Source organism: Tyto alba, unplaced genomic scaffold (assembly GCF_018691265.1).
Source record: "Tyto alba isolate M040663 unplaced genomic scaffold, T.alba_DEE_v4.0 Super-Scaffold_1, whole genome shotgun sequence".
Lineage (NCBI taxonomy): Eukaryota > Metazoa > Chordata > Aves > Strigiformes > Tytonidae > Tyto > Tyto alba.
Genome location: NW_024881261.1, coordinates 34580040 through 34596725, shown reverse-complemented (window position 1 = coordinate 34596725; position 16686 = coordinate 34580040). Strand labels below are relative to the sequence as shown.

The following is a 16686-nucleotide window of genomic DNA, read 5'->3' as shown; positions in this document are numbered from 1 at the left end:
TTGGGTGCCGTTCTACAAGGTGGGAGGAACGGGATCGGCTGCATTTAGGCTGAAAAGAGGGATGAATCCAACAAGTCACACACCACGGGCAATGACTCTAACTGGGTATAAAAATTCCTTCCGTTCCAAGTGGTGGTAGAAAGGCTCAGAAAATGCTCATCTTCTCAGCTGGTCTGGATCAAGGAGGTTGGGGGAAAGCCTACTTAACAAATCTCAGGGGGGTTTAGTTATGGCTTAGATGCAACCAAGCCTTAGACACATCTGCATCTGCTCAATAGTAAAAAGCAAAGGCACATCAGCACTCCTGCGAGTCTGAGCAGCAGTTTCTGGTCTACCAGTGGGTGCAGACTTGTTTGTGGCCATACAGCTGTGGGCTAGCTCCCTCTTCAGCAATCTGGCCTAGGCCTGTGCCCCGTGTAGCACCCTGGGAGCCTTAAACCTAAAGGTTGTTTTTCAGATGCTCTTTGCAGCTGTGTTATTCAGCTATACTGAGCATGTGGAGCCGAGGAAGCTGAGAGGAAAGCTGCAAGTTGCCAGCATGGTGAGGATGGGGCAGGGGATGAGAGGTGACAGGAGAGGGCTAAACCCTCTCTGAGTTCACCATGGATTTAGCAGCGTTCTCCAAATACGTCAAAGTTCATTTGTCTGTTGGCCTGAGGTTGGGAACACATAAATAAAATATATTCACTTTCTATGGCAGCACAGAATTGCAAAAACTCATCTGATGCTGATGAAATACACTTAGCCATTGCACTTGTGTTTAATTCATCATTGAACGGTATTAGATTGTTATGTCAGCAGCATGCACCAAATTCCCTTGTGTTCAGTTTTAAGGGGCAGAAGCCCAAAGGGACGCTTGGCAGTCTCTGTTGGGATTAGTGGTAGTGCTGAAAGTAGATGTCACTTCTTAGCCTGGATCATTGCTTTTTCCCTTTGCTTAGCCTCTGTTTGATATGGCATATTAAAGATCTGCAGTGTGGTGGCAGCAGTAGTAGAGTGGACATGGAAAAGAATCTGCTTGCTTGAAGACTGATCTGTTTTTCTGTTGGATGGTCTGACAGAAAAACATTAGAGCTCTGTCAGCCTTGCCCTCCTAAGATATTGGTATTGACGTGTATTCTGTTGGCAAGCTGAACATATTAACAATGATTGCAGAGACAACTGTGGAAGCCCCATGTCAGCATGACCATTTGTGTTAGCTGGTTTATAAAATCCCAGGAAGTCATCGATGGGTGGAAGAATCATTTCCCTCTGGCTTCTTGTCTATCAGTTAGCAGCCATCCCTCCTTTGAATACTTAACTTGTAAGGAAAGATCTCGTCCTTGCATCTTGCCCCGTGTGAAGCAGCTTCATGCACAAACACATGTGCAGTGGTACGGTTTGAATGGAAGCGGCTTCACTTGGGAGCAGACAAATAGACTTGGGTCTTCTTCTTCTGGTGCCGGCACAAAACACTAAGCCGTGATGCTGAATTTCTCATTTGGCCTCATTTCTAGTTTGGTTTGCCAATGTGGGAGTTAATCATATAAACACAGAAATATGGGGGGGTAGGGAGAAATACGTTCTGTGCTGTCCTGTTCATGCAGCTCTGATTCTCGCTGGCTTCGTTACTGCACTGCTTACAGCGGTTTAAGTGGCAGGGGTGATGAGGAACAGGTGGTGTTCAGAAGGAGTTAATGTGAGAGGACATGGAGAAATCATGTTGCTGGATAGGAAATTGTTCCTCCCAGCGTATTTCTGTGCTAGCCCATACAAGTGGGACTCTATAACAGTATCCTGTGACTACACCAGAAGATGCAATGGCATTGAGTTCAAGCGTTAAACAAGTACATATCCTGTTTCAGCTAATTCTGGCATCTGAGATTTTATGTGGCAGTCATTCCCCTTGATGTGTGAGTGCCAAGACATTGTGGTGATGAGTTAGGCCTTGTTAGGACCTCGGGTTACTAACCTGGAGAGAGGAATTCTGCACAAAAGGAAGATCTAGAGCTAAACCAGAGCAAACAAGAACTAATAGCTGGCTAAGTTACCCTGAGAGTTGGGAAAGATGAACCTGATGGGCAGGTATTCCCTAACAATATCATTTTGACTTTACTAGCCTGCCTTCTCCTCAATGTATCCTCTATTTGTTCAAAGAAAATCATCTGCTCCTCTCAGTTATTTCAAAGTAGTCACAAGAATAGCTTGTTCCCACTCTATTCCAAATATAGCTGTTGGCAGCAATTGCTGAGATAAGGGGGAAGGAAAAGGAACTACCAAGGAAGAGGAAAGGCAGGAGGGGGAAGAGAGAAAAGAGAGCTGAAATTGTTGGACAATAGAGAGTAGAGAGAGACATGAATGAGAGGGGAGGTGAAAGAACAAGGACAATACATCGTAGCAGAGAAAACAAATCGAAGATAGAAACAAACTCCTGCAAAACAGGTGGAAGTATTCCAAATACAGAACAAAAAGGACCATGCCCACCCTCAGGGGAAATGTGAGTTTTAGCCTTGAGAAGTAACCAAACCTTAAATAAAATCATGTCCAATTTTGACTTTCGCTCAGATTGTAGGGGTTATAGCATCACAAAACTTATGCTAATTTACACCGCTTGAAGATCTGGCCCTAGAAATTTTAAAGAAAAACATGTTGCTTATTTTAATCTCTTGTGGGATTTAAAAAAAAAAAAAAAAAAATTCTCTGCTCCAATAAACTTTGCTGGCAGTTCCTGACAGAAAGTCATCCACTAGGTAACTTTGTTGAGAATGAACCTCAACACCCTTCTCCTCAGGAGTTCACAGCCACAATGGTCTTCTGGTGAGGCTGGAGCATGTAGACTTGCCCTCAGGAGCAGAAAATAAATGATGATAAAAACTAAGGAACAGCCAGAACCAGGCTCAGACTGACTTACCCAGAGCAAAGGGCTGGGGGTTTTCAAGGCTCAAGGCAGACTGGTTTAAGACCAAAGTGCAGAGAAATGAGACATAAATGGAAACAGGTTCTGGGAAGTGGCACATAGACAGGGTAAACCCAAACAAGTCCTCGACAATCTAAAAATCCTGTGAATGGCTCCAGCTTCCCTGGAGGGGTGGGAAGTTTCTGAGAAACACCCCACAGAGCTCTTCTGCTTCTCTTCTCAGAGGACTGCTTGGAAAATGGTGCCAGAGTTTTGCTTGCCCTCCTGGCCTGTTGAAAAGAGAAGCCATACGTGACCTTACTCCTCAGCAGAGGATAAAAAGGTGTAGCCAGTCCTGAAGGCCCTGCTTCCTATAAACCCAGCGTGTCCGGAAAGCCTTCTGACAAGCTTTCTAAGTACTCAGGCACTAGGCAGTGGGACCAACGGAGGAACTGAAAATGTGACACTTGCTCTACTTCTTTTATTTCAGTCCTTCAAGGAAGAAGGCCACTTGCATTGCTAAGAGGTGTGCTCAATTAGCCTCTCTCTGGACTAAAGGCTCAGCGCAGCTTTGGGACTAGGCGAGTACAGGAGACACATTAGAGCAGGAAATACAAGGGTAAGTGAAACTAGTTTTGGAAGGAAGGACTGGAAAGTGGAGCTTAACAGAGACTATCGCTATTCAGAAACAACATCATCATTAATTTGAGAGTCTTGTCTCATAAACGATATGTGTATCCAAGTTATTTTCCTTAAGAAGCATTTTTTTTTTTTTTTTTTTTCCCCCACAACATCATGCAGAGCTGATACTTGAGCCTTTCAGCACGGATGCCCCATCTGTGGTTTGCTCCCAGCATCTCTCTGGGGTATGCGGTCTCCGTCCTGACGCCTTTGGGGCTACAGGGGTCCCAGCCTGCGGGGCGGCCACCAGGCAGCCCTGGCCGGAGCCTCTGACCCCCCAGGGCTGCACTTTGGTCCCTCGGTGGGCAGCACGTCTGTGATGTAAAGCTTTAGGGGTGCTGTTACGCGGTGCAACACCGGCAGCATCGCTTTTTGCTCAGCCGCCGTGTCCTCGCCGGCTCCGGGGAGCATCTTCCCCCAGGAGAGGGCAGTGGAGCCCGCTCCGCCGCTCCGCGCCCCGCTCCGCCGCTCCGCGCCCCGCTCCGCGCCGCTCCGCGCCCGCCGGCTGCCGGGCACAGCCGTTCCCCCCTCTCTCTCCCCCGCGGAACGGAAGGCGTGAGCAGCGGAGTTAATACGGATTTAATGCGTGTGCTAGAAACCGTGTACGGGAATATCCAGGAAATGTTCTGCGTGTTTAATAACGAGAATAGGTTTTGGGGAAGCGTGTTTGCTCTTGCTTTTATTTGACTGGAAGTTTTCCCTGTCACACATACTTGTTTACAGTCACACAAACTTAAACTAGTAACTTGCTGAGTCCACACGGGTTTGTTTAATTCCTATAGCCCGAATTAGAAAATGTTATTGACATTTAAATAACCCTTCAGGATGCTGCTAAGGCTCTCCTGAGCCAAATCCTCACAATAAAGTCATTTACTTATTTCGAATTTACAGGCATTCATTCTAAGACAACAAGCAGCCCTGGCTGAAAACCGCAGAGTGTGGTTTCAAGGTGCTGTAATTAAGGGCAGGCTGGGATGCTGTCTCCTCTGCTCTTTAACCATCCCCTTCCCCTAGCACGCCAGCAGTCAGATGGCTGTTTTCTGTAGGTTCGTGTTTACAGCAGGTTTCCCTGGCTGGATCCCAGGTTTCAGCGACCGGCTGGTGCAGGCTGAGAGCCCGTGTCAGGCCTGGGAGGGGCAGGCAGCGCAGGTTTAAGGGAAGGGGCTTTTGTCTGCAGCCTGGGGATCCAGCAGACACCCCTGGCAAAACAACGGGCATCTGCAAACCAGCATTTCTTCCTGTGAGGATGAGGCAAGTCTCTCTGTCCCCAGTGAAAAGGTGCAAACTTAAGAAACTCTGAAATTAGGCTTTGGAGAGAAGAACTTCTCTTTTACGTGAAACACTAGAAAAATCCACCGTCCCCAGCCTCAGGACAGATGTCACCTGCCGTTGTCAGAGGACAGGGTCACTCACCTCCGATCCAGGAACAAGTCCCTGCTCCCAGCTGAGTCCCTGCTCCCGAGGGCACCTGCTGAGCTGGGGCCACCTTAACGCTCCCGAAAGCAGCGGGGCGCAGCGTGGAAGTGGCAGGGTGTGTTTCCCAGGCAGGCCTACTAGCATCGCTGCTGTTAGCGCATGAGGTTGGTGGAGTTTTGCTACAAAAGCATAATAACCCCCTGGAGAGATGACTCAAATGTGTGATGTTAAGCTGGTTAAATGGTGTTGCCAGCTCCGCAGATGATGAGCTGCCTTTTCTTCCTCAGCCACTCTCAAGCTCAGGTGCGGACAATTTTATTTCTACAGCTCCTGTCTCAGGTACTTGTGGCAAAGAATGACTGCAGGAAAATATACCCGGTGCAGCATCAGCTAGTACCTTGTTAAAAGAGCAAATACAATAAATCCAAAGGGGGCTGCTTTCAAAGAAGTTGGGAATAAAAGAGAAGTTCTGTCCTTCAGCTCTGAACCCTCCTCAGTCAGTGCTATATCCAGTCAGACATGTCATGCGCGTACGAGGCGCAGCTCCTCTCCTGGTGTGAGCTCGGGCTTTGGCAATTTACACCAGCAATCTGTCTGTCATATGAAACCACGTGGTTTATAGGAACCACAGGAATCAGTAGGATTTTTTGCATGTAAGGCTCATTGACGTCAGCGCGAGTTGGACGGTCTAACCCTCGGAGTCTGGTATAATCAGCCAAACGGGGATCAAAGGCACAAAGCACACGCAAAGCACTACGGCGAGAATATCTGAAAACGCACCAGAAACATTTGAGTTTCATCTGTCAACATCTTCCTGAAGACCAAGCATCAACCACGTTTCCATCTTGCCCGGCACCAGTTCCTGCTGCCATTCAGACAGAGCTCCCATTGAGCGAAGTGACTTGATTGTCCCTGTAAAGGCTGGAAATCAGACACAATTTACCCCATTCGTGAGAAGACTTTTAAAATTAACTGACAAAGTCAACTAACAGTAGTATTCCCTAAGTGACATTAGCCAGGAGGTACGTTAAATTTTATTCATTTCAGTCTTTCATTGAACCCTTCTCCACAGTGGAAGAACATCCGATTCACCAAGTTAGTTCGAAGGTGGAATTGAGACATGGGGAGGTTAAGGTGGGGTGCGAAACCTCGGTTCTTCTCTCTCCTGCGTGCATCATGATTTAGTGTCATCAGTGGGCACGTGGCATTTTCAGATAATACAGGAAGATGTTGTAGAGTATCCCTAAAACCTGTATCTGATACATCTGCGACATTTTGCAGTAAGGAGGATACTGTAGTTAGTTACCCGTTTCTCAAATTCATGTAAAGTAACTTGCCTCACCGCACAACAGATTCCAATATTTTGTTCTTTCATAGTAGCGATTAGACCAATTATAGCTCAGCTGTAATGGAAAGGTACAATACAATTGCTCCTACTTCTCAGTCATATTTCCCAGAACCTGTCTCTCTCTCTCTCTCTCTCTCTGTCTCTCTGTCACAATTTAACTTTTAAATTGAGATGGGGTTTTTAAACGAAAATATCTAGAATCTGACTGAAATTGAACACGAGCCTTCTTTCAGCTAAGTCTCATTTGCCAAACTGTATTGGCTGTACAGGTAGTGCTAGAAGGGACTGGTGACAAAAATCTACATCAAAAACCACCAAGTAGTATGTATTTATGTGCAGGCTTTCCCGATCACCCGTAAAGGAAAACATCTAGGTTCATGCCTGCTATTCCTTAGCAAGTATGACAAACGCCCCTAAAACTTTGACTTTTTCCGGCACGCTCCCATCTAGCCTGGGCTCTGCGGTGACCGGATGAGCAGTGAACCTGAAGCATCACCGAAGGCAGTGAAACAAAACCGGAGGAACTGAGCGCGCCTTTCTCAGCTGGGGTGTGAGGTGTTGCGTGGAAAAAGAGGGGCCCAGGAGGCAGACACCCCGAGACAGCATTTGGGACCCGAGGCGGGGGTAAGTGCACGCGCCACAGGGATGCCCGAGCATGCCGCGCTTCTGCGGCACGTGCTGTAATGTACTAAAACCTGTAAATATTGGTGCCTGCTGTTAAAAATTAGAGAGTTTAGCCTTCCTGTGTATTCTCTGGCTTGTTGCTCTGGAGCAGGAGCGTGCTTTTGGAGCATCTCTCTTACGTTGCCGTGTCTTGCTGCTGCTCGGGTTGTCAATGAGGTTTTTTTCTTTTTTTTCACAGACCCCTGAAAAGGGGCCTTGCACGCTACAGACCATATGTGACAGTTGCTTTCCTCAACGCAGGAATAAACAGTCGTAAGATGAAATATTCCTAAGCAATGAGATTAGTGACATGAACATAGCATGGGATACAGCTCAAAAATAATTATATCTGACACCCTCATCAGCAAGAAGATGTAGGGGCTGCAAGCTCTGAGCTTGGGAACAGCATATGAAAGATTGGCTTCTCCTGGGAAGGGAGGCACAAGGGAGGTTATTTTTAGTACTTTGGGGGAAAAAAAAAAAAAAAAAAAAAAAAAAGCAGCTCGAATTTAAACACCCTTTGGTTCGATACCCTCATTATGGAGGAGATCACAGGGAAAGGAAAGGAAAAACGGGAGTGGAAATGGCACTGGGGCTGGGGCCTCGGGAAGCCGTGGCCGTGGGAGCGAGAGGCTGGTCCGAGCGGGGGGGGGAGCGGTGGCCCCCCTCTTCCCCCCCCCCCCCCCGCCCCCCGCCGCCCCCGTCCCGTCCCGTCCCCGGTTGCGCCCGTCGGTACAATAACAACGCACCGGCGGCGGAGCGGGCGGTTCCGTTTTCGCGGCGGTATATATATAGATCAGACACTTTCCAAAAAAAGCAGCGACACGCTCGCTCTGCTCGGCGCCTCTTTCCACCCGTAATTCAGAAGAAAAAAAAAAAAAAAAAAACAAAAAAAACCCAACACCACCAAAACAAAAAAACAGAAAAAAAATTATTTTTTTGTTTTTTGTTTTTTTTTTTTTTTTTTAAGAAAGGAGAAGCCGGATTCCGTGAATGCGGCTGTTTTCTGACCCGCCGCCGCTTTGCGGTTACGGGCTGCTGAGAAAGTGAGCCGAGGTCCGGCGGGGCGGCCCCGGGACCTCCTCTGTTTTTCCGAGCTTTCTAAAATTTTCCGGAACGAGCCCTAAAAAGGGCAGGCGGGGCGGGGCCGGATCCTCGCCTTTTTAGGACAAGGGGCCCCGCCACCGGAATACCCCCCTGGGCGGCGCGGCGGGCGGCGGCGGGGGCCGGGGCCGCCCCCGCGGGGCGCGGAGCGGAGCGGGGAGGGGAGGGAGGGAGGCGGGGGGGCTGGAAGGATTTTGGGGAGGGGGGGTGTGGGGGGGTGCCGGGGCGGGCACGGGGCGGCGGGTCCCGCACGCGGGCGCCCACGTGACCGCCAGGCCCCGTTCCTCAGTCCTTATATGGGCAGTGACGTCCCGGGCATTCAGGGGGCCCCCATAAATACTTCCCGCCAGACTTGTCCTCCAGCGCGAGCGGCGGCGGGAGCGCGGCTCTCCCGGGGCACCGCGGGCACCGGCACCGCCGCGACGGGGCGGCCGCCCGCCCGCACATGCCTCCCCGCCCGCTGCCCGCCGTCCCCCCGCGCCGGTAGTGGGGAGGCAGGGGGAAGCGCCCCCTCCTCTCCCTCCCTCCCTCCCCTCCCTCCCCGCCCCGATCGCGGACCGCCGGCCGGGAGCGCCGCTCCCCGCCCCCGGCCGCCCCCATGATGACCGCCAAGGCGGTGGACAAGATCCCGGTGACCCTCGGCGGGTTCGTGCACCAGCTCCCCGAGGGCATTTACCCCGCGGATGACATCTCCGCCGCGCTGCCAACTTCGGTCGCGATCTTCCCCAATGCCGACCTGGCAGGGCCGTTTGATCAGATGAGCGGGGTGGCAGGAGGTAAGCGGAGCCCGCGCAGGTGGCGGGGGGGGGGGGCGGGGGGGGGGGGGGCGGCAGACTTTGGGAGGGGTGGGGGCTCGCCCGCCACCAGCCCGGGGTCCCCGGCGCCCCTCGCAGCAGCCCTGCCTCCGCGCCGGGCTCGGGCAGGAGGAGGGGGGGGTGGGTGAAAACTTGGGGCCGGCGCGGAGCCCCCGCAGCCGGAGCGCAACATGTGCGCGCCGCAACCCCGGGGTGGCCGGGAGCGGGGCCGGGCCGCCCGGCGGGTGGCTGCGCGGAGGGCTGACCGGCTCCTTGCACCCCCAATTCCACCGTCCCTCCCCCCCCCCCCCCCCCCCCCCTTCCCCAGACGGCATGATCAACGTGGACATGGGCGACAAGCGGGCCCTGGACCTGCCCTACGGCGGCGGCTTCGCGCCCAACGCCCCGGCCTCCCGCAACCAGACCTTCACCTACATGGGCAAATTCTCCATCGACCCGCAGTACCCCGGCGCCGGCTGCTACCCCGAGGGCATCATCAACATCGTGAGCGCGGGGATTCTGCAGGGGGTCAGCACGCCCTCCTCCGCCGCCTCCTCCGCCTCCTCCGCCGCCTCCTCCGCCTCCTCCTCGGCCACCGCCGCCTCCGCCGCCTCCCCCAACCCGCTGGCCGGGGCCCTCGGCTGCACCATGGCGCAGGGCCAGCCGGCCGACCTGGAGCACCTCTACTCGCCGCCGCCGCCGCCCTACTCGGGCTGCGGCGACCTGTACCCGCAGGACCCCTCCTCGGCCTTCCTGCCCGCCGCCGGCGGCGGGGCGCTGCCTTTCCCCCCTCCGCCGCCCTCCTACCCCTCCCCGAAGGCGGCGGCGGCCGACGGCGGGCTCTTCACCATGATCCCCGAGTACGGCGGCTTCTTCCCGCCGCCCCAGTGCCAGCGGGAGCTGCACGCCGGCCCCGACCGCAAGCCCTTCCCCTGCCCCCTCGACTCTCTCCGCGTCCCGCCGCCCCTCACGCCGCTCTCCACCATCCGCAACTTCACCATGGGGGCGGCCCCGGCGGGCACCGCCCCCGGCAGCGCTCCCGGCGGCGGCGGCGGCGGCGGCGGGGGCGAGGGCGCGGGTGCGGGGGCCCGGCTGCCCGGCGGCGCCTACAGCCCCCACCACCTGCCGCTGCGGCCCATCCTGAGGCCCCGCAAGTACCCCAACCGGCCCAGCAAGACGCCGGTCCACGAGCGGCCCTACCCCTGCCCCGCCGAGGGCTGCGACCGCCGCTTCTCCCGCTCCGACGAGCTCACCCGGCACATCCGCATCCACACGGGCCACAAGCCCTTCCAGTGCCGCATCTGCATGCGGAACTTCAGCCGCAGCGACCACCTCACCACCCACATCCGCACGCACACCGGCGAGAAGCCCTTCGCCTGCGACTTCTGCGGCAGGAAGTTCGCCCGCTCCGACGAGAGGAAGCGGCACACCAAGATCCACCTGCGCCAGAAGGAGCGGAAAGGAGCCGCCGCCGCCGCCGCCGCCGCCGCCGGTGGGTGCCCGCAGCCCGGCGGCGGGAGCGGCCCCGCCGCCCTGGCCCCCTGCGCGGCGCGGACGCGGACGCCCTGACGGCGCGGGGCGCGCAGGACCCAGCGCGGAGCCGCGGAGCCGCCGCCGAGCGCGGCGGGGGGGGGGGGGCGCGGAGCGGAGCCCGGCGGGGGCGCGATCGGCACCCGGCGGCGCCGCGGGGCTCCCCCGGGCCGGGCCGGGCCGGGCCGGGCCGGGCCGGGCGGGTGTACATAGGGGCTGCGGCGGGAGGATGGATGCATGCAGTGCCGTCGTGGTGAGGTGTCCTTGGTGCCTTGTGTGGTGTAGAGCCCGGTCCCCTGTCTGCATGTGGGGGGGTGCCTTACCGATCCGCTCCGACGACAGCGGCGATACCGAGACCGGAAAGTTTTCCCTCCCTGGTTTTAGTATGGCTGTACATTTCTGCCTATTAATATTGAGACTTTTTTTTTTTTTTTTTTTTTTTTTTTTTTTTTTTTTTTAGAGACTATATTTTTGTACGCACTGGTTTGGGGTTTTGGTTTTGTTTTTGGTGACTTAAAAGTGTTACGTTTGTAGTAGGATTTGGGACGGGATGTAAATACTCTGGCTGGAACTGACGCCCGTTGTCCGCCGGGACCCGGCGCGCAGTTGGTCGATAACACGAATAATGCACAACCACTAACGGGAGCTGGAAGGAGAGAGGGTTTCTTTCTGGCCACTCTGTAAATAAACTTTTCGACAATAGGGTAGGTGCTTACAACGTTTATAAAATACGACAAATAAATCTCTTAATTATACTAAATTGACACCTTTATTTCCGTAGGTTCCCTGACCCGGGGGTGGGGGTGCCTCCCGCCGGTGCCCGGCGCCGGGGGGGACGCGGAAAACCGGCGTCCAAACACCCGCTCTCCGGCGCGGGGATTCCCCTCGGAGACGGGACGCGGGATAATATTAACCGGGGAGCGGGGTGGGTTGGGTTTTTTTTTCTCCTTTCTTCTTCTTTTTTTTTTTTTTTTTTTTTTAAACTCGCTTTCTGTTTTCTTCCGCGGTTACGAGCCGCCCCAGGCAAACCTCCCCGAGTGGGCACCAAAGAAGCGAGCACCGGCAGCCGCCACTCGGGGAAAGCGGCTCGGGGGGGGGGGGGGGTGGGGTGGGCCGGGGGCGGCAGCGCTCACCCCCGCGGCACAGCCCGCCTTTCGCTGCCCGGCCCATCTGCCCACAACATCGCACTGCTTTTTTATTTGTTTTTGTTTTTTTTTTTGTTTTTTTTTAAACCTATTTTGATTATTGTTTTTGAAGATGCTCTCCCGGCCTGGCCCCACTAGGTCCCACCCCCGGGTCCTGCTGTCAGTGCAGGCTTTTGGGGCAGCCGCTCTTTGCTTGGGAAAGGTGGGCAGCGCGGTAGCTGGAAGGTGCTTGGTTTTGGGATCGGAGGTGAAGCAGCCTTCCAAAGCCGGGCACGCACCGGTCTCTGTGGGGACGGAGAAGCCACAGGAACGCCACCAGCTCCAGAGCCGCCCCGCCGTCCACCCCACGTGTAAGCCTTTGCCTCCCCTGCCGCAGCTCTTGGCGGCTCGCGGCCTCGCCACCTCATCCCCTGCACTCCTGGCCCCCCAAAAGAGACCGTGGCCTGCTGCCGGAGGGGTGTCACCCCCGTGGCCTCCTCGGTGGGCTGCAGTACAGGGAGGTGGCCGGGGACCCAGCGCTCTCAGCCTGCGGCTCCCGGAGGTGCTGCCACGGCCTCGGATTGTGGCTGCTGCTCGGTTGTGGCCGGAGCGTCGTGAGCCCAAGGGGGATCTCAGCTACCCGGGCACACACGCCAGGGCTCTGCTCGTGCTCTCCAAACTACTGCCTGCAGCCAGGCTACAAGATTAAAACCCCCATCAACAGCAAAATGAGATAAAAACAACACAGAAATCGTAAATTAGCTGAATTAAGGAAACCGCCAACGACCAGCACACAGCTGCAAGAGAACCTTACATTGTGTAATTGTACCTGCGACCTTAAAGCTGTGCCTTCACCTTACGCCGACCGCCGGCTCCGAAAGTGGTGATACTGCATGTGCCCGGGCGGGTCTGCAGGGCGCCGGTGGAAGATTTGGGCTGAGAAGCCAGCGCTGAGCGTCACCTTTCAGAGAGGCCAGCGGCACCCTTCGGACCCCGAGGCGAAAGGAACTCATGCTCCGTACCGCGCTTGGTTCAAGACTGTTGTACTTGTGAGGGAAAGTAATGACTGGTCAGTGGTGAGATATCCTGTATTTATTCTATAATTCAGCAATAACAGTGATTTTGCTGTTGTGAAAACACAATAACCAGGCTGCAGAGAGGAGGAACGGCATTACAGACTTAAACCTTCTGCTTACAGATATCCAGAACACACGAAGTAAGTTTCAATCACTGAGTAAGCAAGAAGTTACACAAAGAGGCTTTTCTTTAATGCATCTCAGGTTTTCTTTGCTATTTTACCCAGCTTTAATACTTTGATGCTAACACCTTTATTAAAAGAAAAAAAAAGGAAAAAAAAAAAAGTTTTTGCTATAGTTGTTAACAGCACTCCGCAGTGTAAGGGACCATGCTGTCCTCTACGGAAAGATGCATTAAAGCCCTATCCCATTAAACATTTCGACTAGGTTTTACACATGGAGAAAAAAAAAAAAAAAACAAAACAAAAACCAAGCTGAAAGACCTCAGGGTAGGACAGAGCAGACGAGATAAAAAAAAGTACTCCCTGTCACAGTTTGTTTTTCCAGTACAGATGTTTGCATGTACCACGCTATCTTCTCTGTGGACTTCTGAAAAAAGGATGATGGTCTTCATTAGCATCGGAGAGAGTCAGAGACAGGCTGTAACACAGGGAGGCATTGCGTTGTTATAGTTAATGACTACATTCGATAGAGAATTGTTGCACATTAACTAATGCTAAGCTGCAGGGGAATTCCAGGAAAAACAGGTAAGCCAGCTGCAGAAATATCAGACACTTTAAAGTGCTGCAAGAGTAAATGGAAATTGCCTGAAATAATCTCCACCATTTTTTTTTCCTTGCAAAAGAATTAATCTGTGCATGCATAATGCTGACTGTATTTTACATTAATTCTTTCACAAGCCAAAAAAAAAAAAAAAAAAAAAAAAAGGCAACAATGCCGTATCAGAATCATGTAAAAATTTGTACATACAAGCCACTGTACAGGAAAAACAAGTCTGCTTTTATAAATACGCAAAGAAAACTTAAAGCCACTTGTGGAATGATTTCTGGAACAGGTTGGTACGTCACTCAGGAGGTTAGTTAAGTCGTGTTTTCTTACTCAAATTCCCACATCCTGACCAAGAGGGCCAAGGCTGCACCGGCCTGGGTCTGTAGTACGAAGTGTGCGTTAGGACGAAGGGGTACGAGACCAGTCCCTGCAGTAGAGATGGAGCATTTTACCTAAATAAAGGTTCCTCCCTTGTTAGAAAGATCGCATCCCCTGCCGCAGACAAACTGCATCTCCAGACTGCTTCCATCATAGCCAGGCGAAATTCACGGTGTTTCTTTTACGCTATGTTTATTTAAAAGCCTTATGAAAAAGTAGTCTTTATAAATAGTATAAAGAAGGAAACTGCAAGGCTCCAAAAGCCCGAAGCGTTCATTTGTCCATATAAAAACACAGACCACATTTTAAAGAGAAGACATCGGGTCGTATCTTATCTGTACCTAGGGTGCACGCGGCGCTGTATATATAGGGTTTGCAAATACGTCGTGTTTCTAGAACAGCTTCCACGACACAACAGTGGATAGTCGGCTTTTCTCTTAGGATGCCCACAGTTTCCGCTACCCTCCGCCACTCCTGCATGAAAAGGTTCCCAGCGAGGTTAATTAGCAGCTGACTAGCCTCCTTCTCCTAGCTGAAGGAAGTATGCATAGACGTACTCTGTAATTCTTAGTTGCAACCGCGAGATCTTACACGCAACGCTTTAAAGAACTGTTAAGAAGTAATTCTGAGCATGACGGCGTCCCTTTGGAGCAGGAATTCCCTTAACTCCAGCTCTGGGGATCGCTGGCGTTCGCTGGAGGAGCATGTCCTGGCTCGGGTGTTCTTCTGGGTTTGGTTTGTTTGTTTGTTTGTTTTTTGTTGGGTTTTTTTTTTTTTTTTTTTTTTTGCTAGCAGGGTGCAGCTCTCGCCGAGACTCACTCTGGAGACGGAGGGCTGCGGCGGCCAGAGCAGCCCCTGCCGGGTGGGTGCCCTCCGCAGCCCCCCGCCACAAGTCATATTATTGCGTTTATTCTCCCTGCCGGAGCCCGGTCCCTCCTCGCTGGTGCGCGGCCCTAACTATTTACACAGGACTCGGGATTATTCCCCCCAACAGCCCCCCCCCCCCCTTCGCTCTTCCCACAAGCCGAGCAGAAGTTTAGCCGCGCCGCTCCTCCACATCGCCCTGAAGGAAACAAACACGCTCTGGCGATTTATTTCCCCCGGCGCTGCGGGGAGAAGGCGCCCGGGAGAAGCGGGGAGGGGGGGGGGCGGCGGGGTCCCCTCAGGGCGGAGCGCGGCCGCCGCCGCCTCAGAGGCAGACGCGGGGCCCGGGGTAGGGCTCCCCCCCGCACCAGAAATCGGCGGCCTGCGGGGTCTCCACCAGCCACACCTCCCGCGGCAGCCCGGGCGGCTCGGCGCCCGCCGGCGGCCCCTCCAGCAGCCGGTAGTAGTGGCAGTCCCGGCCGTGCTGAGGGTCGTAGGGCGGCGCCAGGATGTCGAGGAAAGCGGCGGGCCCGTCCACCGCGTCGATCTGGTGGAGGTTGTCGGTGTGCGGCGAGAGCAGGCAGGGCGGGGAGGCCGGCGTGTAGTGTTGGCGGGAGCGGAACAGGGCGCGGTGGCAGGGCCCGGCGGCGGCGGCGGCGGCGGCGGCGGGCGGCGGGGCACCGGCGGCGGGCAGCGTGTCCATGCAGGCGATGCGCAGCGTGCCGTACAGCACCTTCAGCATGCCGTTCATGCCCGGGTGGTCGTGCAGCGGGATGCAGGCGCCGCTCCGCAGCAGGAACACGCCCATGCTGAAGCTCTCCGTCTCGCAGATGTGCATGTAGCTGACGGGCGGCACCGCGCCGGCCCACGGGAACCCCCCGCCCGCCGCCGCCGCCGCCGCCGACGGCCCCCGCGGCGCCAAGTGCAAGTCCTCGGCGCGCACCTCGTCCAGCAGCTGCTGCAGCCGGTGCAGGTTCTCCCCGAAGGCCGGCCCCGCCGGGCTGCGGAAGGTGATGCGCGCCTGCCGCGCCACCCGCTGGATCAGGGACGCCATGTTGTCCCGGGGCATGGCGGCGCCCGGGCGGGCCCGCTGTCGCCGCCGCTTCCGCCTCCTCCCCCTGCCCCCGCCGCGCAGGCGCGCCCGCCGCCGCGCCCCACGGGGACCGTAGTCCTGCCCGCCGCTCCTCAGGCTCCCGCGGCGGGAGGAGGAGGGCTGCGGCTGCCGGCGGAGGTGAGGGGGCGGCGGTGGGGCCGGGGCGGCTCCCTGGGGTGTGCGGCGGCCGCGCCGGCGGCCGCCATTTTAGCGCCGCGGGGGTGAGGCGAGGCGAGGCGAGGCGAGGCCCGCCGCCCCGGCCCCCCGCCCCGCCACTGTGGCTCCGCGCCGAGGGGCGGTGGCGGGGCGGGCGCAGCCGCAGCCCCCGGCCCCGCTGCCGCCGCCGCGGGTGGGCGCGGGGCCCTGCCCGCCCGGGACGGGGGGTGCAGCGGGCGCAGGCAGCGCTCCCCCGCCGCTGTTGAGGGGGCGAGGGGACGGTGCGGGAGGAACCGTGCGGGGGAGCGCCCGCGCCGCGCGAACGATTCACTCGTGGTCACCCATCGCTTGTTGCAGCCAGGCCATTTTGGCAAATTCGTCAGCTCCCAGCTGTCCGGACACTGTTGTCTCTCCCGCTGGATCCAGCTCTTGCCGCGCGGCCCGTGCGGTCCTTGACGCGTCTCCCTTTACCGTTGCTTTTGGGTGCGATTCTGTCTGAACTCATTATCTTTAACCGCAGATGAACATCGAACGAGCACATGGAGTTCCAGACGCTGATCCTCGGAGAATCCACGTGCGACAGAAAGGATGGATAATCTTTTGGCTTACTTCCAGCCGGGTGGAGCCTGTGTGTGGTTGTTTCAGGCTGATGTACAGAAGGGGTACAGCATTTATCCCAGCAGAGCATTACATGCAATATTTTATTTCATTTATATATCTGTGGTGAGGATCCTGTTACCTTCTTTATAATACCCGTGACTGCACACAGCAGATCACACCTAGAAATACTGTGGTTCTGGAGGCAGAAATTAACCTGCTGGTGCTTGGATTGATTAAACAAAGTTAGGCTCTCAC

At 55.3% G+C, this 16686-nt stretch overlaps 2 protein-coding genes across 2 annotated transcripts; one reads left to right on the top strand and one right to left on the bottom strand.

Annotated features, from left to right (window-relative positions):
• The first annotated feature begins 8317 nt into the window (after window positions 1–8317).
• EGR2 (early growth response 2) lies at window positions 8318–11166 on the top strand. The gene is made up of 2 exons (XM_042788296.1): window positions 8318–8863; window positions 9210–11166. Exons 1-2 carry the CDS (start codon window positions 8686–8688, stop codon window positions 10448–10450), a joined length of 1419 nt encoding a protein of 472 aa, XP_042644230.1. The 5' UTR covers window positions 8318–8685; the 3' UTR covers window positions 10451–11166.
• A 1446-nt stretch (window positions 11167–12612) lies between these two features.
• Window positions 12613–15799, bottom strand: ADO (2-aminoethanethiol dioxygenase). Its single transcript, XM_042787499.1, has one exon. It carries the CDS (start codon window positions 15649–15651, stop codon window positions 14908–14910), a length of 744 nt encoding a protein of 247 aa, XP_042643433.1. The 5' UTR covers window positions 15652–15799; the 3' UTR covers window positions 12613–14907.
• Between the last annotated feature and the right edge of the window lie 887 nt (window positions 15800–16686).